The sequence below is a fragment of the Oncorhynchus mykiss genome, chromosome 27 (assembly GCF_013265735.2).
Source record: "Oncorhynchus mykiss isolate Arlee chromosome 27, USDA_OmykA_1.1, whole genome shotgun sequence".
Taxonomy (NCBI): domain Eukaryota; kingdom Metazoa; phylum Chordata; class Actinopteri; order Salmoniformes; family Salmonidae; genus Oncorhynchus; species Oncorhynchus mykiss.
In genome coordinates this window covers 49,486,327-49,508,960 of record NC_048591.1, presented here as the reverse complement: position 1 = coordinate 49,508,960, position 22,634 = coordinate 49,486,327, and the positions used below count along the sequence as shown (strand labels likewise).

At 41.4% G+C, this 22,634-nt stretch overlaps 1 protein-coding gene across 4 annotated transcripts in view; it reads left to right on the top strand.

Annotated features, from left to right (window-relative positions):
* Positions 1–1,438: 1,438 nt before the first annotated feature.
* The window catches only part of LOC110515989 (rho GTPase-activating protein 42), a 224,508-nt gene continuing 203,312 nt past the window's right edge, over positions 1,439–22,634 (top strand). For 3 of the 4 annotated variants that reach the window (XM_036965193.1, XM_036965192.1, XM_036965191.1), the window contains exon 1: positions 1,439–1,792. In XM_036965193.1, the coding sequence (XP_036821088.1) occupies positions 1,639–1,792 (154 nt within the window). In that variant the 5' untranslated portion in view covers positions 1,439–1,638. The remainder of the gene's footprint in view (positions 1,793–22,634) is intronic. The other variant, XM_036965194.1, reaches the window with a different exon arrangement.

Genomic DNA, 22,634 nt, shown 5'->3' with positions numbered 1-22,634 from the left:
AGTCAGCCAGTTAGTCAGTCAGTCAGTCAGTCAGTCAGTCAGCCAGCCAGTTAGTCAGCCAGTTAGTCAGTCAGTCAGCCAGTTAGTCAGTCAGTCAGTCAGTCAGCCAGCCAGTTAGTCAGTCAGTTAGTCAGTCAGTCAGCCAGCCAGTTAGTTAGTCAGTCAGTCAGTCAGTCAGTCAGTCAGTCAGCCAGTTAGTCAGCCAGTTAGTCAGCCAGTTAGTCAGTCAGTCAGTCAGTTAGTCAGTCAGTTAGTCAGCCAGTCAGCCAGCCAGTTAGTCAGTTAGTCAGCCAGTCACTTTTCTCTTCTTCTACATGGTATTCTTATCATTGTCAAAGCATCATACTTGTAATTCATCATGCAGTACCAACAGCAACACTAGATTGCCACACAGTGCTTAAGCAATATTGATATGTTAAGGACTATGAATCAACTCCTCTGTGCCAACCTAGCAAATGCTAATTTGGAGTTTTGACATCATCATCATTATCTCTCTGTGTTCCATAGGTGAGTGATTCCTCTGGCTCCAATTAGGATCTACAGTGTTATACGGTAATATAATGGCCCTCCTTTACCGCGTTATTCATTCAGACTACACACGCACGCATCACACACACACAGACACCAGCTCATAGCCCTCCAGTTTCAGTGTTATCGGTACACACAACCATACTGATGATACACATCAACGCTCCCATCTGTTTCTGAACAATATCTTTATTTTATGTGAGCTGGTATACGTAGTGGAGTGTTTATACAGCTACATTTTGTTGGTTTTATTGCACAAGCTTAATATGTATGGGATTATGGTAGATTTTGTGAGGTAGCTGAATAACATTTCTGTTTGGCTGTATTCTCCCTTGTATTCATTGTGAGCACAAATGTGTCTCAGTTCCTTTATCAAACTCTCTGTACTGCTTTAGGTCACACACATTGCTGTGGTTCTATGGGAATAAAACTTGACTGTTGTGTAAAACCCTCAAGCCGTGTTCACTTAAAGTTTATATTTATTTTCTGTTCGTGCTCGACAGGCTGGCCTGAATAAGCAGCGTTAGGTTACACTTTTCAATTGTGTAGAGTCAGCCATATGATGCAGTATTTCCCAAGAGAAACGTGATCCAGGCTACATTGGTAGTTTTATGCCTGTAGGCTACAATCGGATACGTTATATATACCACGCCCATGTAGGTTAATATATACTTTAAAATGATGGTTGAGAAAACACAGAATGCATTATCATCTAACTTTATTTATTTACGAGTTAAAGTTTAAACTACATTTTTGTTTAGTTTACGTTGAGTGTAGTTTTAACTCATTTACAACCAAGACACACATACAGTAGTTTCTAATATTTGGCAAGGCAAACAAAACGCGTCCCAAACCTCACCAGCAGGAGTCTCACAGTCACGGGTCATTTTGGTGAGGGGCTCTGGAGAGAATGTTGATGAGAAAAGAACATATCTACGGCGGAAGTACCGGGAAAGTGGGAGGGAAAAAAGTTTCGACAACTCTAGATTGCGAATAACACCGGTATAGCATGATGAAAACAAACTTCTGTTAGGTAAATACTTATGATCGGAAAATAACTTTTAAAATAGTTTATTGTGCGGGACACATAGTCTTACTTTCGAGTTCAGAATGGGACTCCCAACTCTGGAGTTTAGCGATTCTTTTCTGGATAGCCCTGATTTCAGAGAACGGCTAAAATATCATGAAATAGAGTTGGACCGAACAAACAAATTCATCAAAGAACTGATCAAAGACGGGAATATGTTGATAACGGCGCTAAAGAGTAAGTAGCGTTCTCATCCTCTTCATCGTGATCATCTTCAAATGTCTAACTTCAAACTGTGTTGCATTGCTTCAGATGAAAATGTTACTTGAATATCTAGATTGCGTGTTATCACATTTTGGAACAAAGCGTTTTTGTGTGATAGGTTAAAGATACCCCAATATACTATTATTAAAGTGTAGCTTAATGGTTTGTCACGTATCCTCACCATCCAATCGGCGTCGAGTATCCCCTTTGAACCCGTGGACGTTTATGGCACGGGAATCTTTACGCCGCTGAAGTGGAAAATTACACTTTTACTACGCGCCCCTGTCAGGCAACGATGCTAAGTGGACATCTGTTCTTGGTATTTTACACGTTCTCCTTTTCCTTTCTATAATCGTATTTTATCCATGAATACAATTACATAGGATTTTACCATTTCAAGTTTGATTTAAAAAAAAAGTAAAGACTGAAAAAGATTGAATTCCCGAAAGAAAGAGAGAGAGAGAGAGAGAGAGAGCAATCAGACCCATTACAGGAGATAATGCTTGGGGGTAAGGGCCTCTCCAGCCTCCCAGGCCTCTTTTTTTAATTTATTTATTTTGTAACCTTTATTTAACTAGACAAGTCAGTTTAAGAACAAATTCTTATTTACAAAGACGGGCTACACCAGACAAACACGGACGACGCTGGGCCAATTGTCCCTATGGGACTCTCCAATCACAGCCGGTTGTGATACAGCCTGGAATTGAACCAAGGTGTCTGTAGTGACGCCTCAAGCCCTGAGAGGCAGTGCCTCAGACCGCTGCACCTCTCGGGAGCCCTCTTCAATCACTACAGAAGAAAGTAATAAGAATGGTTGCAGTATGGAGCCATATTCGCCATGTGTTAGCAGCTATGACAACGTGTTAATACCTATGAGTTAGCAGAGTGTGGGAATATATCTTTGTTAAGTGCCCTTTTAAAATAGTTTAGATACATTAGGGTAGTAGTTTATTACCCCTCCGTACTCTGCAAAACAAGCCGATAACCAATACTCACTGGTGACTCAGTTGAGTATGTTCCACTGTAATTCAACACTGTAGCCATATTATCCTTATATTCAATACCACGGTGGAAAAAAGACAGATGAACATACAGACAGACTACAGTGGAAGGTTACTGTTTCTATTCAGTCCCTTGTTTTATCTGAGTTGTACGACTCCAGGGCCTTTTGGAACAGCAACACGATCAACACTATCCTTTTCCCTCTTTCAGCACATACTGAAGTATTCCCAGTGAAGACAAAGGAATCTAACCGCTAGTTGTTTGGCCCTCTTGTTTAAGCAGTAAGCAGAAATATAGTCCTTGTTTAGATGGTAACGTGACTACCCACCATAAGGAGACCTAATGCCCCAATGGTGTTTTTAAAACTACACCTAAACGCTATGTGAAACTATACCTAAAGGCTATGTGAAACTATACCTAAAGGCTATGTGAAACTACACCTAAACGCTATGTGAAACTACACCTAAACGCTATGTGAAACTACACCTAAACGCTATGTGAAACTACACCTAAACGCTATGTGAAACTACACCTAAACACTATGTGAAACTACACCTAAACACTGTGAAACTACACCTAAACACTGTGAAACTACACCTAAACACTATGTGAAACTACACCTAAACACTATGTGAAACTACACCTAAACGCTATGTGAAACTACACCGAAACACTATGTGAAACTACACCTAAACGCTATGTGAAACTACACCTAAACGCTATGTGAAACTACACCTAAACGCTATGTGAGATTACACACTTCTTACACACTTCACCATATTGGGTGTATTTCAATATGCATGGCTACCGTGATCCAAGCTACCATGAGTCCAAATCAAAGTTTACGAAACGGAGCGGCACTTCTCAGATTCGTATTCCCGCTTGTACACATTCCGAAGCATTCACCAATGCAAGCTTCGATGGAAAGTATGTACGGAAACCAACCACGTAAAAAAACAACGCAACATTTATTGAAATCAATGGCAGAGATTATTTGGGCTGCAGCGAGAGAAAATGAACTCATGACTTCAGGAATGAAATGTTGCCCTTGCACAGCCCTTTCATCTGTAATACATACTGTGTTATTTTGGTTTACCTGCCTACAATACCCACTGAAGTGTGCGTAGATCACAACTCCATAGTAAGTCAATAGGGCTAACTGGATAACTAGCTAGCCAGGAATAATTGACAGCTAGTCATCTACCTTTCATTACATTAGTTTTAGGTCGTTTTTGCCTGTTAAACTAGCTAACTCGCTATATTATTACTAGACTAATTGTTCATTTGTAGTATAGCTAGTAACATATTATATTGGCATATTTTGACAGGGTTGACAGAGTGCTTGAAGGCTGTGTAGTAGACCAAATAGAATACAAGCACTATGTACATGCTTTTAGGGCCCATAATGCAATTCTACCGAAAATGGTCGTATCTTCACAACATTTTCAGATTTTAATAAAATGGCAGAGAATATGCAGCCGAAGTCCGACGAGAGTGGATACAAATGAACTGCTTTAACTAATTAGTCCGACGAGAGTGGATACAAATGAACTGCTTTAACTAATTAGTCCGACGAGAGTGGATACAAATGAACTGCTTTAACTAATTAGAACAAATGTTAAGAAAATGTTGAGCAATGTATAAAGTAATGACTTTTCAAATTTACACGTTATGTTGGCTGACAATTTGTTAGCTACGCTATCCTTACGAACCACATGTCATTACAGCAGTTTCTAAAATCCTGTTCTTGCTTTGTTATTATGGGTTATTGTGTGTAGATTGATGAGGGGGGAAAAATGATTTAATGTGTTTTAGAATAAGGCTGTAACGTAAAACTAAATGTGGAAAAAAGTCAAGGGGTCTGAACACTTTCCGAAGGAACGGTATATGCTCAGGTGTAGGGCTTTATGGGAGTTGAAGATGGCTGCCGGTCTCTGCAAGCGTCAGTTAGGGTTATTATGAGCCCTAGGAGTTAGTCAGACTGATATTTAGTCTTTATATTCATTTGAGCGGTGAAGCATGGTGCTCCAGCATCTCGTTGAATGATTTGTATATATTTTTATATACCTGCACCTGCTCCAAGAACCTTAATATAAAAAAACATGCAGTGGATCTTCTGCTTCCTGCCTCTTCCTGCCTCTTCCTGCCTCTTCCTGCCTCTTCCTGCCTCTTCCTGCCTCTTCCTGCCTCTTCCTGCCTCTTCCTGCCTCTTCCTGCCTCTTCCTGCCTCTTCCTGCCTCTTCCTGCTCACCAACACCAGCCAGACAGCTCCAACCAACTAGAGAAAGTAAGGTGCATACCATCCATCCTTACACAGTGGAACTACGATGTTTCAGTAGTAGAATTAGGATAAATGCATGTTCTAGTTTATAGTGTCTACCAAGCCATTTAGATTCAAATCGAAGTGAGGTCTGTGTGTCCCTCCACAGTCTGTTTCTCTGTGGTGATCTTTGTGTATCATGTCATTAACTTGTCTTGTAGACTACTAATGCAACGCCAACGTATTATGGTAGTACATCCGACTTGTGCTTAGAAACTCAACAGTATGCCCTGTAGAGAGTACGTTGCTGACGGTACTGAACCAATAGCAGTGAACCTCCTCTTACTCCATCTACCATCGTTGTTGTCATCAGTCTCTCTTGTTAACCCTTTATTATTTTATTTATAGCCTGGCCGTTTTAAATACTAACAACGTATTATGGTCACTCCCAGTCTTCTAGATTACTAACATCGTGTTCTAGTCACTCCCAGTCTTCTAGATTACTAACATCGTGTTCTAGTCACTCCCAGTCTTCTAGATTACTAATGTGTTCTAGTCACTCCCAGTCTTCTAGATTACTAACATCATGTTCTAGTCATTCCCAGTCTTCTAGATTACTAACATCGTGTTCTAGTCACTCCCAGTCTTCTAGATTACTAATGTGTTCTAGTCACTCCCAGTCTTCTAGATTACTAACATCGTGTTCTAGTCACTCCCAGTCTTCTAGATTACTAACATCGTGTTCTAGTCACTCCCAGTCTTCTAGATTACTAACATCGTGTTCTAGTCACTCCCAGTCTTCTAGATTACTAACATCGTGTTCTAGTCACTCCCAGTCTTCTAGATTACTAACATCGTGTTCTAGTCACTCCCAGTCTTCTAGATTACTAATGTGTTCTAGTCACTCCCAGTCTTCTAGATTACTAACATGGTGTTCTAGTCACTCCCAGTCTTCTAGATTACTAACATCGTGTTCTAGTCACTCCCAGTCTTCTAGATTACTAACATTGTGTTCTAGTCACTCCCAGTCTTCTAGATTACTAACATCGTGTTCTAGTCACTCCCAGTCTTCTAGATTACTAATGTGTTCTAGTCACTCCCAGTCTTCTAGATTACTAACATCATGTTCTAGTCACTCCCAGTCTTCTAGATTACTAACATTGTGTTCTAGTCACTCCCAGTCTTCTAGATTACTAATGTGTTCTAGTCACTCCCAGTCTTCTAGATTACTAACATCGTGTTCTAGTCACTCCCAATCATGTAGACTACTAACATTGTGTTCTAGTCACTCCCAGTCTTCTAGATTACTAACATTGTGTTCTAGTCACTCCCAGTCTTCTAGATTACTAACATCGTGTTCTAGTCACTCCCAGTCTTCTAGATTACTAACATCGTGTTCTAGTCACTCCCAGTCCTATAGATTACTAACAGTTTATTCTAGTCACTCCCAGTCTTCTAGATTACTAACAACGTGTTCTAGTCACTCCCAGTTTTGTAGACTACTAACAACGTGTTCTAGTCACGCCCAGTTTTCTAGATTACTGACAACGTGTCCTAGTCACTCCCAGTCCTCTAGATTACTAACAACATGTTCTAGAGTCACTCCCAGTCTTCTAGACTACTAACAACGTGTTCTAGTCACTCCCAGTTCTCTAGATCAGGGGTTCCTATTTGTGATTGTTGATACCGATCTAAAACAACACATAAATCTGCGATGCTTTAGGCTAGAAACAAGCGGTAAAATACCAGACGAAGACGCATCTCTGATGCGCCTGGAAGTATCTTTGGTTTGTCTCTTTGACATTCAGCAGCTGAGCTCAAACCTAATAAATTAGAGGAGAAATTGGACTGTGCTTGGGAAGTAATCTAACACAATGTGTGGCTGTCGCTATTAATTCATCTATTCACTTTCTGTAAAAAAGGATCATTACATTGTGGGTTCATATACATTATCATAATACAACATATATGTGAAAAAGGATGATTACATTGTGGGTTCATATACATTATCATAATAAAACATTTATGTAAAAAAGGATCATTACATTGTGGGTTCATATACATTATCATAATACAACATATATGTAAAAAAGGATAATTACATTGTGGGTTCATATACATTATCATAATAAAACATATATGTAAAAAAGGATTTGCATAATTACATTGTGGGTTCATATACATTATCATAATACAACATATTGGGTAGCAGAATAACTTTGGGTAAATTGGGGCTAGATTGATGATTATGATTACTATGATGATGATGATGATTATTATCATTAAATAGCCTACCTAAACCTATGTAGATATTCCATAACAAATCCCTTCAAATCCCTTTTCCAGCGACAATAGTAATTTACAACATGAACAATGTCTACACTGTATTTCTGATCAATTTGATGTTATTTTAATGGACAAAAACAAGGAATTGTCTAAGTGGACCCAAACTTTTGAACGGTAGTGTACATTTGGGGATCTGATAGTATTTCTGATTGGCTTCACACATCACCTGAGGAGCTTCTCAAAGTAATGTTTTCTTCACCTCATACAGCAAGCAAGAACAGTTTGTTTTTACATCCATTGAGAATGACAGTAATTCTTCTATGGATTTGAAAAATCTTTCCATCTTTCTCCCTTTCGATAGCCACTCAGCGTGAAATGGAAACAATGTCATGCTCTGATCCAGTGGAAACGTCATAAAATAGGCCTACCTGATTACGTCTAATTAGTGCTTGACTTGGACTGGAATAGGTTCCGGTACTCATTTTGGTTGCTGGTACTGTTTATATTTAGGTGCAGGAGCTCTACAATACTTTAGAGATAATATCCTATAAAGAGGAACAGGAGCTCCACAATACTTTAGATATAATATCCTATAAGAGGAACAGGAGCTCTACAATACTTTAGATATAATATCCTATAAGAGTAACAGGAGCTCTACAATACTTTAGATATAATATCCTATAAGAGTAACAGGAGCTCTACAATACTTTAGATATAATATCCTATAAGAGTAACAGGAGCTCTACAATACTTTAGATATAATATCCTATAAGAGGAACAGGAGCTCTACAATACTTTAGAGATAATATCCTATAAGAGGAACAGGAGCTCTACAATACTTTAGAGATAATATCCTATAAGAGGAACAGGCGCTCTACAATACTTTAGAGATAATATCCTATAAAGAGGAACAGGAGCTCTACAATACTTTAGATATAATATCCTATAAGAGGAACAGGAGCTCTACAATACTTTAGATATAATATCCTATAAGAGTAACAGGAGCTCTACAATACTTTAGATATAATATCCTATAAGAGGAACAGGAGCTCTACAATACTTTAGAGATAATATCCTATAAGAGGAACAGGAGCTCTACAATACTTTAGAGATAATATCCTATAAGAGGAACAGGAGCTCTACAATACTTTAGATATAATATCCCATAAGAGGAACAGGAGCTCTACAATACTTTAGAGATAATATCCTATAAAGAGTAACAGGAGCTCTACAATACTTTAGATATAATATCCTATAAGAGGAACAGGAGCTCTACAATACTTTAGAGATAATATTCTATAAGAGGAACAGGAGCTCTACAATACTTTAGAGATAATATCCTATAAAGAGTAACAGGAGCTCTACAATACTTTAGAGATAATATTCTATAAAGAGGAACAGGAGCTCTACAATACTTTAGATATAATATCCTATAAGAGGAACAGGAGCTCTACAATACTTTAGAGATAATATTCTATAAGAGGAACAGGAGCTCTACAATACTTTAGAGATAATATCCTATAAGAGGAACAGGAGCTCTACAATACTTTAGATATAATATTCTATAAGAGGAACAGGAGCTCTACAATACTTTAGATATAATATCCTATAAGAGGAACAGGAGCTCTACAATACTTTAGAGATAATATTCTATAAAGAGGAACAGGAGCTCTACAATACTTTAGAGATAATATCCTATAAGAGGAACAGGAGCTCTACAATACTTTAGAGATAATATCCTATAAAGAGGAACAGGAGCTCTACAATACTTTAGATATAATATCCTATAAGAGGAACAGGAGCTCTACAATACTTTAGAGATAATATTCTATAAGAGGAACAGGAGCTCTACAATACTTTAGAGATAATATCCTATAAAGAGTAACAGGAGCTCTACAATACTTTAGAGATAATATTCTATAAAGAGGAACAGGAGCTCTACAATACTTTAGATATAATATCCTATAAGAGGAACAGGAGCTCTACAATACTTTAGAGATAATATTCTATAAGAGGAACAGGAGCTCTACAATACTTTAGAGATAATATCCTATAAGAGGAACAGGAGCTCTACAATACTTTAGATATAATATTCTATAAGAGGAACAGGAGCTCTACAATACTTTAGATATAATATCCTATAAGAGGAACAGGAGCTCTACAATACTTTAGAGATAATATTCTATAAAGAGGAACAGGAGCTCTACAATACTTTAGAGATAATATCCTATAAGAGGAACAGGAGCTCTACAATACTTTAGAGATAATATCCTATAAAGAGTAACAGGAGCTCTACAATACTTTAGAGATAATATCCTATAAAGAGGAACAGGAGCTCCACAATACTTTAGATATAATATCCTATAAGAGGAACAGGAGCTCTACAATACTTTAGAGATAATATTCTATAAAGAGGAACAGGAGCTCTACAATACTTTAGATATCATATCCTATAAGAGGAACAGGAGCTCTACAATACTTTAGAGATAATATTCTATAAGAGGAACAGGAGCTCTACAATACTTTAGAGATAATATCCTATAAGAGGAACAGGAGCTCTACAATACTTTAGATATAATATTCTATAAGAGGAACAGGAGCTCTACAATACTTTAGAGATAATATCCTATAAAGAGTAACAGGAGCTCTACAATACTTTAGAGATAATATTCTATAAAGAGGAACAGGAGCTCTACAATACTTTAGATATAATATCCTATAAGAGGAACAGGAGCTCTACAATACTTTAGAGATAATATTCTATAAGAGGAACAGGAGCTCTACAATACTTTAGAGATAATATCCTATAAGAGGAACAGGAGCTCTACAATACTTTAGATATAATATTCTATAAGAGGAACAGGAGCTCTACAATACTTTAGATATAATATCCTATAAGAGGAACAGGAGCTCTACAATACTTTAGAGATAATATTCTATAAGAGGAACAGGAGCTCTACAATACTTTAGAGATAATATCCTATAAGAGGAACAGGAGCTCCACAATACTTTAGATATAATATTCTATAAGAGGAACAGGAGCTCTACAATACTTTAGAGATAATATCCTATAAAGAGGAACAGGAGCTCCACAATACTTTAGATATAATATCCTATAAAGAGGAACAGGAGTTGAAGCAGTAAAACATTTTGAGGTACCGGTACTCTTCTCCAGTGAGCTCCTGCCCAAGTCAACCACTGCTTCTTATCCCTTGATCAAAGAGCCTACAGCTGTGTCTGTCCTGATCTCACTGGAGCAGGAATACAATGTATGATTCAATGTTGCAGGTTTGCTAGAGCAAGCTTCAGGTCAGACCCCGTTGATACAATGTTGCATGTTTGCTAGAGCAAGCTTCAGGTCAGACCCCGTTGATACAATGTTGCATGTTTGCTAGAGCAAGCTTCAGGTCAGACCCCGTTGATACAATGTTGCAGGTTTGCTAGAGCAAGGTTCAGGTCAGACCCTGTTGATACAATGTTGCAGGTTTGCTAGAGCAAGCTTCAGGTCAGACCCCGTTGATACAATGTTGCAGGTTTGCTAGAGCAAGCTTCAGGTCAGACCCCATTGATACAATGTTGTAGGTTTGCTAGAGCAAGCTTCAGATCAGACCCCGTTGATACAATGTTGCAGGTTTGCTAGAGCAAGCTTCAGGTCAGACCCTGTTGATACAATGTTGCAGGTTTGCTAGAGCAAGCTTCAGGTCAGACCCCGTTGATACAATGTTGCAGGTTTGCTAGAGCAAGCTTCAGGTCAGACCCCGTTGATACAATGTTGCAGGTTTGCTAGAGCAAGCTTCAGGTCAGACCCCGTTGATACAATGTTGCAGGTTTGCTAGAGCAAGCTTCAGGTCAGACCCCGTTGATACAATGATTCAAATTGGTTGCAGACAGGCCATGTGCAGCCAATGTGATTTAGATGATATTTATTTTAATCAGGATAGTTTCTACCTGCAGGCTGCAATCTTTTTATTTGTTGGCTTTATATCGGCTATTTTTACATATCTGGCAATAGATTATCATTTTCATTTAGATTTGGATAGAATTTTGATTAACTACATGACAATGATTGTGCGATATGAAGACATTCCTATAAATGTAATTAAACTGTTTCAGGAACATTTGCATATGAAAACCATAACTGGCACGCAGATCTACATCGGTAATAGGCTGCCATTTGGGAAGCATTATATAACTAGGAGTTGGAAGTAGCAGGGTGTGTGCTGATTGACACGTCTCAACCTGCTTCAGACTCAGTTAGTCAACAGGAGGGAATCAGGACAGAAACACTGAGCTAGTCGCACTATGTGTGGTCATTGTGAAGAACTAGCCTGAAAAAATGGTTGAGCTATAAAGTGTGCTTGTCTGTCTCGGTTTGTGTGGTCGTTGTGAAATGTAAAAACATGCTTGGGCTACAGTAGACTTACATCTGTATTTACAGTTGAGCTACAATGTCTAGGCCTGTCATATGCTCTATTCAGGGTTACAGCTCTGTCTGTGGTAACTGTTTGTCTGATTCAGGAAGAGCCGATCGTCAGCCCTCTTTTTCTTTTTTTTCAGGGTCGTGAGTTTCTAGCTGATGGAATGTATTGGAATGTGGTCGCCCTGGAGACAGACACACTCTGTACCCAGGGGGCTGTTGGTCATGTGGTCGCCCTGGAGACAGACACACTCTGTACCCAGGGGGCTGTTGGTCATGTGGTCGCACTGGAGACAGACACACTCTGTGTGGTATGGTGGTGGTAGTGTGGTGTGTTGGTGTGGTGGTTTATTGTGGTGGTGTGGTGTGGTGTGGAGTGGTGGTGTGTTGTGGTAGTGTGTTGTGGTGGTGTATTGGTGTGGTGGGGTAGTGTGGTGGTGTGGAGTGGTAGTGTGGTAGTGTGGTGGTGTGGTGGTGTGTTGTGGTAGTGTGATGGTGTGTTGTGGTAGTGTGGTGGTGTGTTATGGTAGTGTGGTGGTGCGTTGTGGTGGTGTGGTGTGTTGTGGTGGTGGTGTGTTGTGGTGTGGTGGTGTGTTGTGGTAGTGTGGTGGTAGTGTGGTGGTGTGTTGTGGTAGTGTGGTGGTGTGTTGTGGTAGTGTGGTGGTGTGTTATGGTAGTGTGGTGGTGCGTTGTGGTGGTGTGGTGTGGTGTGTTGTGGTGGTGGTGTGTTGTGGTGTGGTGGTGTGTTGTGGTAGTGTGGTGGTAGTGTGGTGGTGTGTTGTGGTAGTGTGGTGGTGTGTTGTGGTGTGTTGTGGTAGTGTGGTGGTGTGTTGTGGTGGTGGTGTGTTGTGGTAGTGTGGTGGTGTGTTGTGGTGGTGCGTTGTGGTGGTGTGGTGTGGTGTGTTGTGGTGGTGGTGTGTTGTGGTGTGGTGGTGTGTTGTGGTAGTGTGGTGGTAGTGTGGTGTGTTGTGGTGGTGGTGGTGCGGTGGTGGTGTGTTGTGGTAGTGTGGTGGTGTGTTGTGGTAGTGGTGCATTGTGGTAGTGTGGTGGTGTGTTGTGGTAGTGTGGTGGTGTGTTGTGGTGGTGTGTTGTAGTGGTGTGTTGTGGTAGTGTGTTGTGGTAGTGTGGTGGTGTGTTGTGGTGGTGGTGTGTTGTGGTAGTGTGGTGGTGTGTTGTGGTGGTGGTGTGTTGTGGTAGTGTGGTGGTGCGTTGTGGTGGTGTGTTGTGGTGGTGGTGTGTTGTGGTAGTGTGGTGGTGTGTTGTGGTGGTGGTGTGTTGTGGTGGTGTGTTGTGGTGGTGGTGTGTTGTGGTGGTGTGTTGTGGTAGTGTGGTGGTGTGTTGTGGTGGTGGTGTGTTGTGGTAGTGTGGTGGTGTGTTGTGGTAGTGTGGTGGTGCGTTGTGGTAGTGTGGTGGTGTGTTGTGGTAGTGTGGTGGTGTGTTGTGGTGGTGGTGGTGTGTTGTGGTGGTGTGGTGTGGTGGTGTGTTGTGGTGGTGGTGTGTTGTGGTAGTGTGGTGGTGTGTTGTGGTAGTGTGGTGGTGTGTTGTGGTGGTGTGTTGTGGTGGTGTGGTGTGGTGGTGTGTTGTGGTGGTGGTGTGTTGTGGTGGTGTGTTGTGGTAGTGTGGTGGTGCGTTGTGGTAGTGTGGTGGTGTGGTGGTGGTGGTGTGTTGTGGTGGTGTGGTGTGGTGGTGTGTTGTGGTGGTGGTGTGTTGTGGTGGTGGTGTGTTGTGGTAGTGTGGTGGTGTGTTGTGGTAGTGTGATGGTGTGGTGTGGTGGTGTGTTGTGGTGGTGCTGTGTTGTGGTAGTGTGGTGGTGTGTGGTGGTGGTGTGTTGTGGTAGTGGTGTGTTGTGGTGGTGTGTTGTGGTGGTGGTGTGTTGTGGTAGTGTGTGGTGGTGTGTTGTGGTAGTGTGGTGGTGTGTTGTGGTGGTGGTGGTGTGTTGTGGTAATTTGGTGGTGTGTGGTGGTGTGGTGGTGTGTTGTGGTAATTTGGTGGTGTGTGGTGGTGTGGAGTGGTGGTGTGGAGTGGTAGTTTGGTAGTGTGGTGGTGTGTAGTGGTGGAGTGGTAGTGTGGTGGTGTGTGGTGGTGTGGTAGTGTGGTAGTGTGGTGGTGGTGTGTTGTTGTGGTAGTGTGGTGGAGTGGTAGTGTGGTGTGGTGGTGTGTTGTGGTGGTGGTGTGGAGTGGTAGTTTGGTAGTGTGGTGTTGTGGAGTGGTAGTGTGGTGGTGTGGAGTGGTGGTGTAGTGTGGTGGTGTGGAGTGGTAGTTTGGTAGTGTAGTGTGGTGGTGGTGTGTTGTTGTGGTGGTGTGGTGGCGTGGTAGTGTGGTGGTGTGTTGTGTTGTGGTGGTGTGTTGTGGTGGTGTTGTGGTGTGGAGTGGTAGTGTGGTGGAGTGGTAGTGTGGTGGTGTGTTGTGGTGGAGTGGTGGTGTGGTAGTTTGGTGGAGTGGTAGTATGGTGGTGTGTTGTGGTGTGTTGTGGTGGTGTGGTAGAGTGGTAGTGTGGTGGTGGTGTGTTGTGGTGGTGTGGTAGTGTGGTAGTGTTGTGGAGTGGTAGTGTGGTAGTGTGGTGGTGGTGTGGTAGTGTGTGGTGGTGTGTTGTGGTGGTGTGGTGGTGTGATGTGGTGGTGTGGTAGTGTGGTGGTGTGTTGTGGTGGTGTGGTAGTGTGGTAGTGTGGTGTGGTGGTGGTGTGTTGTGGTGGTGTGGTAGTGTGTGGTGGTGTGTTGTGGTGGTGTGGTAGTGTGGTAGTGTGGTGGTATGTTGGTGTGGTAGTGTGGTGGTGTGTTGTGGTGGTGTTGTGGTAGTGTGGTAGTGTGTGGTGGTGTGGTAGTGTGGTGGTGTGTTGTGGTGGTGTTGTGGTAGTGTGGTAGTGTGTGGTGGTGTGGTAGTGTGGTGGTGTGGTAGTGTGGTGTTGTGGTGGTGTGGTGGTGTGGTGGTGTGTTGTGGTAGTGTGGTGGTGTGTTGTGGTGGTGTGGAGTGGTGGTGTGGTGGTGTGGTAGTGTGGTGGTGTGTTGTGGTAGTGTGTGGTGGTGTGGTAGTGTGGTGGTGTGTTGTGGTGGAGTGGTAGTGTGGTAGTGTTGTGGTAGTGTGGTGGTGTGTTGTGGGTGTGTGTTTTCTCAGTGGTGAAAACAGATTTTCAAGAAGCATGATTTGTGAAAAACATTTAAAAGATGAAGGACATTTTTTTTTTAAATGTCTGATGATGGTCTTCACAACATGATGCTAATCTGATGATGGTATTCACAGCATGATGCTAATCTGATGATGGTCTTCACAGCCTGATGCTAATCTGATGATGGTCTTCACAGCCTGATGCTAATCTGATGAAGGTCTTCACAGCCTGATGCTAATCTGATGATGGTCTTCACAGCCTGATGCTAATCTGATGATGGTCTTCACAGCCTGATGCTAATCTGATGAAGGTCTTCACAGCCTGATGCTAATCTGATGATGGTCTTCACAGCCTGATGCTAATCTGATGATGGTCTTCACAGCCTGATGCTAATCTGATGAAGGTCTTCACAGCCTGATGCTAATCTGATGATGGTCTTCACAGCCTGATGCTAATCTGATGATGGTCTTCACAGCCTGATGCTAATCTGATGAAGGTCTTCACAGCCTGATGCTAATCTGATGATGGTCTTCACAGCCTGATGCTAATCTGATGATGGTCTTCACAGCCTGATGCTAATCTGATGATGGTCTTCACAGCCTGATGCTAATCTGATGATGGTCTTCACAGCCTGATGCTAATCTGATGATGGTCTTCACAGCATGATGCTAATCTGATGATGGTCTTCACAGCATGATGCTAATCTGATGATGGTCTTCACAGCATGATGCTAGTATTATCTGATGATGGTCTTCACAGCATGATGCTAATCTGATGATGGTATTCACAGCATGATGCTAATCTGATGATGGTCTTCACAGCATGATGCTAGTATTATCTGATGATGGTCTTCACAGCATGATGCTAGTATTATCTGATGATGGTCTTCACAGCCTGATGCTAATCTGATGATGGTCTTCACAGCATGATGCTAATCTGATGATGGTCTTCACAGCATGATGCTAGTATTATCTGATGATGGTCTTCACAGCATGATGCTAATCTGATGATGGTCTTCACAGCATGATGCTAGTATTATCTGATGATGGTCTTCACAGCATGATGCTTGTATTACCTGATGAAGGTCTTCACAGCATGATGCTAATCTGATGATGGTCTTCACAGCCTGATGCTAATCTGATGATGGTCTTCACAGCCTGATGCTAATCTGATGAAGGTCTTCACAGCCTGATGCTAATCTGATGATGGTCTTCACAGCCTGATGCTAATCTGATGATGGTCTTCACAGCCTGATGCTAATCTGATGATGGTCTTCACAGCCTGATGCTAATCTGATGATGGTCTTCACAGCCTGATGCTAATCTGATGATGGTCTTCACAGCCTGATGCTAATCTGATGATGGTCTTCACAGCATGATGCTAATCTGATGATGGTCTTCACAGCATGATGCTAGTATTACCTGATGATGGTCTTCACAGCCTGATGCTAATCTGATGATGGTCTTCACAGCATGATGCTAGTATTATCTGATGATGGTCTTCACAGCATGATGCTAATCTGATGATGGTCTTCACAGCATGATGCTAATCTGATGATGGTCTTCACAGCATGATGCTAGTATTATCTGATGATGGTCTTCACAGCATGATGCTAGTATTATCTGATGATGGTCTTCACAGCCTGATGCTAATCTGATGATGGTCTTCACAGCATGATGCTAATCTGATGATGGTCTTCACAGCATGATGCTAGTATTATCTGATGATGGGCTGCACAGATTTCAACTGTAACACTTCATGGTCAGCGCCACACTAATACAGCTTGTTTCACACGCTTCATATTCACTCCTCACTCAAGTCAAGTTGAATGATGAGGTCCACGCTGTTGGTGTAAGAGGCATGTGGTGGACAGTAGAGGGAGGCTCCAAGATGGCAGTTTGAGCGCACTCTTCCTACCTTGTTCTGCATACCAACTTTTGAAAGATAATAAAAAGTGTATTTTTTTGAATTACCAATTTAATTCTTAGCTTGCTAAAAACACCAGGTTGTTGATGATTTAAGGCGTGACAGCGCGCTGACAGAAAGATACATCTTATTACTACTACCTCCTCAGCCTGCAATGCTCATCGAATGTCGTCACACAGGAGCCAAACGCTTTGATTGACAACTGCCACAACTATTCTGGTCTGACAGACTCTCTAACACTTGGCCGTGTCAGACGAGGATTTTCCTTCTCCTCAGTTAGGAGCTTCCAAGAAAGGCATGTTTGAACTGGGCCCAGATGGCGCTGCCAATAATCATGTTATCGCCACTCTTTCCAGGTTCATCAATGCACCGGTCTGACGTCATAGAGAAAATGGTCGGCGACAAGGCAATGAAATCGAGGATTTTGAAAAAAAAAAAAAAAAAACAGTTGACTTTGCATACATGGAAATCAAGGATGTTAAGAAGAAGGTCGCCCACATCGCGTGTCGCAAATAGAGGAGGGAAAGATGGACTTGTGCCAAAGAAGAATCTCAGAACTCTAAAGTTATGGAATCTGAGACTGTATGGAGTTCCCGAGGCAGATGGGGAGAACGTGCGGCAAGAGACCATCAAAGTCTGCCAAGCTATCCTAACTGAGGAGAAGGCTAAGCTTGCAAACACTGTACATCGCCTCGGGCACGAGAAGTCAGGGTGACTCCAAGCCCAGAGGTATCGTTCCTCAGTTCACATCACGGATCTCCAGGGATGCTACTTGGAAAGCAGACAGAGAAATCTACTTTCCTACTTGACAACAACCTGCGGTTTGCTGAAGACCTCTCGAAAGCAGACAGAGAAATCTACTTTCCTACGTGACAACAACCTGCGGTTTGCTGAAGACCTCTCGAAAGCAGACAGAGAAAGGAGAGAGAAACTGTGGCCAGTTGTGGAAAAAGTAGGAAAAGAGGGGAAGCTGCTTACTTCAGTGGAGGACTCGCTTTCATCAACGGATCCAAAATAAACCTTCCTTCTTGAGGACTGTCATTAGCTGTGCCTGGTGGTCAACATAGGCTACCTAGATAGCTACCTCTGATGTGGGCAGATCCCACTCCCGGCTCTTAAGGTGATTTCACCTTCGTTCTAACTGCACAGGACTACTGGAGAAATGGATATTTACTATTTGATTTGTTCTCTCACTTCTGATATGTTTACCTGCAGTATAGGCATTGAGCAAGCTCTTTGTTGTTTCAATCATTTATATCTATATTGTGTGCAGCGCTGGTTTCTTTTCAGATTTACTCGATTTGCGATTGTTGTTTATCTCGTAGTACATTCTGTTCTATATTCCACTTTGTCGTTGTCTATAGTTTCACTCAATGCTAGGGGGTTAAGACGTAACGTAAAGCGCAAAGCCTTATTTTTATTTGCCAAACGGCTTTAAACAGATTGATGTTTTTTCCAAGAGTCTCATTCAGTTTCTACCAACGTGAACTTCTGGAGATCTCAGTGGGGTAATGATGTATGTGTCTCTCATGGTTCAGAACACTCTGCTGGAGTTTCCACTAACCAATCATGTTGCACTCCGACTGTGACCCTTCTGGTCACATTTTTTTTAAATCTTGTTTGTCAACTGTTACATCATCATTATTATTGTTACCAATATTTATGGAAACAATTCCAAACTTGAAAATTATCACTTACTTGAATCTTTGGAAAAGCGTATTCTCCATTGGCTAACCAAGTTCCCTAATGCTTTACTTATAGTAGGCTAACCAAGTTCCCTAATGCTTTACTTATAGTAGGCTAACCAAGTTCCCTAATGCTTTACTTATAGTAGGATAACCAAGTTCCCTAATGCTTTACTTATAGTAGGCTAACCAAGTTCCCTAATGCTTTACTTATAGTAGGCTAACCAAGTTCCCTAATGCTTTACTTATAGTAGGCTAACCAAGTTCCCTAATGCTTTACTTATAGTAGGCTAACCAAGCTCCCTAATGCTTTACTTATAGTAGGCTAATAAGTTCCCTAATGGTTTACTTATTGTAGGCTAATAAGTTCCCTAATGGTTTACTTATAGTAGGCTAACCAAGTTCCCTAATGGTTTACTTATAGTAGGCTAATAAGTTCCCTAATGGTTTACTTATAGTAGGCTAATAAGTTCCCTAATGGTTTACTTATAGTAGGCTAATAAGTTCCCTAATGGTTTACTTATAGTAGGCTAACCAAGTTCCCTAATGCTTTAATTATAGTAGGCTAACCAAGTTCCCTAATGCTTTAATTATAGTAGGCTAACCAAGTTCCCTAATGCTTTACTTATAGTAGGCTAACCAAGTTCCCTAATGTTTTACTTATAGTAGGCTAACCAAGTTCCCTAATGCTTTACTTATAGTAGGCTAACCAAGCTCCCTAATGCTTTACTTATAGTAGGCTAACCAAGCTCCCTAATGCTTTACTTATAGTAGGCTAACCAAGTTCCCTAATGCTTTACTTATAGTAGGCTAACCAAGCTCCCTAATGGTTTACTTATAGTAGGCTAACCAAGTTCCCTAATGCTTTACTTATAGTAGGCTAATAAGTTCCCTAATGGTTTACTTATAGTAGGCTAACCAAGTTCCCTAATGCTTTACTTATAGTAGGCTAATAAGTTCCCTAATGCTTTACTTATAGTAGGCTAATAAGTTCCCTAATGCTTTACTTATAGTAGGCTAACCAAGTTCCCTAATGCTTTACTTATAGTAGGCTAACCAAGTTCCCTAATGCTTTACTTATAGTAGGCTAATAAGTTCCCTAATGTTTTACTTATAGTAGGCTAACCAAGTTCCCTAATGCTTTACTTATAGTAGGCTAATAAGTTCCCTAATGCTTTACTTATAGTAGGCTAACCAAGCTCCCTAATGCTTTACTTGTAGTAGGGATTTTTAGATTTTTCAGAATAATTTAATTGATAAATGGCCTCCGGGACAGTCCACTTCTATGAATGTAAGTTTGAGGCAGTTCATGGAAAGGTTTGATATTCTAGATATTTGGAGAGTAAAGTTTCCTAATGACAAGTATTTCACATGGAGTAATGCGGCGCCAGACAATCACCATAGTTGGCTGGTGTCTAAATGTTTTGATAAACAGGGTATTTCTGTTAACATCCTGGCCACTCCCTGATCATAGCGCTATTTATATTGACATTAAACTTTTTATCTCTGATAATGGCCTTGGCAGAGCATCCAACTGGAAGCTTAATCACTCTATATTAAAACATGTTGGTCAATATGGAGATAAACAATGTAATTACACACTTTTGGAACAAAGCTATAAATGACAATTCATACAGTAATAACTGGGAGCTTTTTAAATATGAGGTTGGAAAATATTTAAGAAAATATGGGAGTATTGTTGCCAAGACCAGGAGCGCTGATGAAGAAAGTGTAATTACAAACATCACACCTCTCTTGTTCAAAAGCCTGTTGAAAGTCTCTCAGAGGAGGACAAGTCTGTTCTGTTTGAGCTACAGCACAAGTTGGATGATATGTATAAACTGAAAGCAGAAGGAGCCTGTATAAACTGAAAGCAGAAGGAGCCTGTATAAACTGAAAGCAGAAGGAGCCTGTATAAACTGAAAGCAGAGGGAGCCTGTATAAACTGAAAGCAGAAGGAGCCTGTATAATCTGATAGCAGAGGGAGCCTGTATAAACTCAAAGCAGAAGGGAGCCTGTATAATCTGATAGCAGAGGGAGCCTGTATAAACTGAAAGCAGAAGGAGCCTGTATAATCTGATAGCAGAGGGAGCCTGTATAAACTCAAAGCAGAAGGGAGCATGTATAAACTGAAAGCAGAGGGAGCCTGTATAAACTGAAAGCAGAAGGAGCCTGTATAAACTGAAAGCAGAAGGAGCCTGTATAAACTGAAAGCAGAAGGGAGCATGTATAAACTGAAAGCAGAAGGGAGCCTGTATAATCTGATAGCAGAGGGAGCCTGTATAAACTCAAAGCAGAAGGGAGCATGTATAAACTGAAAGCAGAAGGGAGCCTGTATAAACTGAAAGCAGAGGGAGCCTGTATAATCTGATAGCAGAGGGAGCCTGTATAAACTGAAAGCAGAGGGAGCCTGTATAATCTGATAGCAGAGGGAGCCTGTATAATCTGATAGCAGAGGGAGCCTGTATAATCTGATAGCAGAGGGAGCCTGTATAAACTCAAAGCAGAAGGGAGCATGTATAAACTGAAAGCAGAAGGGAGCCTGTATAAACTGAAAGCAGAGGGAGCCTGTATAAACTGAAAGCAGAGGGAGCCTGTATAAACTGAAAGCAGAGGGAGCCTGTATAATCTGATAGCAGAGGGAGCCTGTATAATCTGAAAGCAGAAGGAGCCTGTATAATCTGATAGCAGAAGGAGCCTGTATAAACTGAAAGCAGAAGGAGCCTGTATAATCTGATAGCAGAGGGAGCCTGTATAAACTCAAAGCAGAAGGGAGCATTTATAAACTGAAAGCAGAAGGGAGCCTGTATAAACTGAAAGCAGAGGGAGCCTGTATAATCTGATAGCAGAGGGAGCCTGTATAAACTGAAAGCAGAGGGAGCCTGTATAATCTGATAGCAGAGGGAGCCTGTATAATCTGATAGCAGAGGGAGCCTGTATAATCTGATAGCAGAGGGAGCCTGTATAATCTGATAGCAGAGGGAGCCTGTATAATCTGATAGCAGAGGGAGCCTGTATAATCTGATAGCAGAGGGAGCCTGTATAATCTGAAAGCAGAGGGAGCCTGTATAAACTGAAAGCAGAGGGAGCCTGTATAATCTGAAAGCAGAGGGAGTCAATTAACAGCCAGTGTAAACAAATGTTTTTGAAATGAATGGAAGCCACAGTGAATGGAATGTCATTTATTTTCTTAAATTAATTAATTGGCACAGATTGGATAGCAGAACGAGCATATCCTGCTGTGAATTGATAACATGAACGACTCACTGAAGTGGAATATGAGCCCTCTAGTTGATTGATAACATGAACGACTCACTGAAGTGGAATATGAGCCCTCTAGTTGATTGATAACATGAACGACTCACTGAAGTGGAATATGAGCCCTCTAGTTGATTTGGGATATACTGTCAAATTATATTGTCACTGTATCTAAAGCTAACTAGGAATGTTTTCATCAAAGCCTTCAAAAAATGTAATTATGATTGGTATTAAGCTCAGAGACATATCAATTATACAACAGCAGTTTGTTCAACAACACAACACTTTCCCTCAATAGTTCCCCATCATGTTCTCAGGAACATCAGAAGTTCAGCAATTTCAGTTTCAACATTTTCTCTTTAATGTGTGCAGTTATCCCACATACCTCAAAGAAAGAGAGAGAGAAAAAGAAAGAGAGAGAGAGGGATGAAGAGAGAGGGAGGGGGAGAGAGAGTAGGACAGAGAGAGAAAGAGGAGAAGGGGAGAGAAAGAGAGAGAGTAGGACAGAGAGAAGTGATTGAGAGAGGGAGGAGAGAGAGAAGGAGAGAGAGAAGTGATTGAGAGAGGGAGGAGAGAGAGAAGGAGAGAGAGAACAATAGATGTGTCATATTTGTCAGTAGAAAATGTGTGTTTAGCACGATGGCTTGACCTTGATGTGGGATAAAGTAATAACAGAGTAATGTTCAGGAGTGACAGTTGTTATACTCTAAGTAAGGAACTGCAATCTCCTTTTAAATAATGCATACAAATAGTTCACTTGCAACTCAATAGACATTCCACACACGCACACACACACCATACACACACACCACACACCATCCACACACACACACACCACACACCATACACACCACACACTGAGCAGCGTCTCTGATTG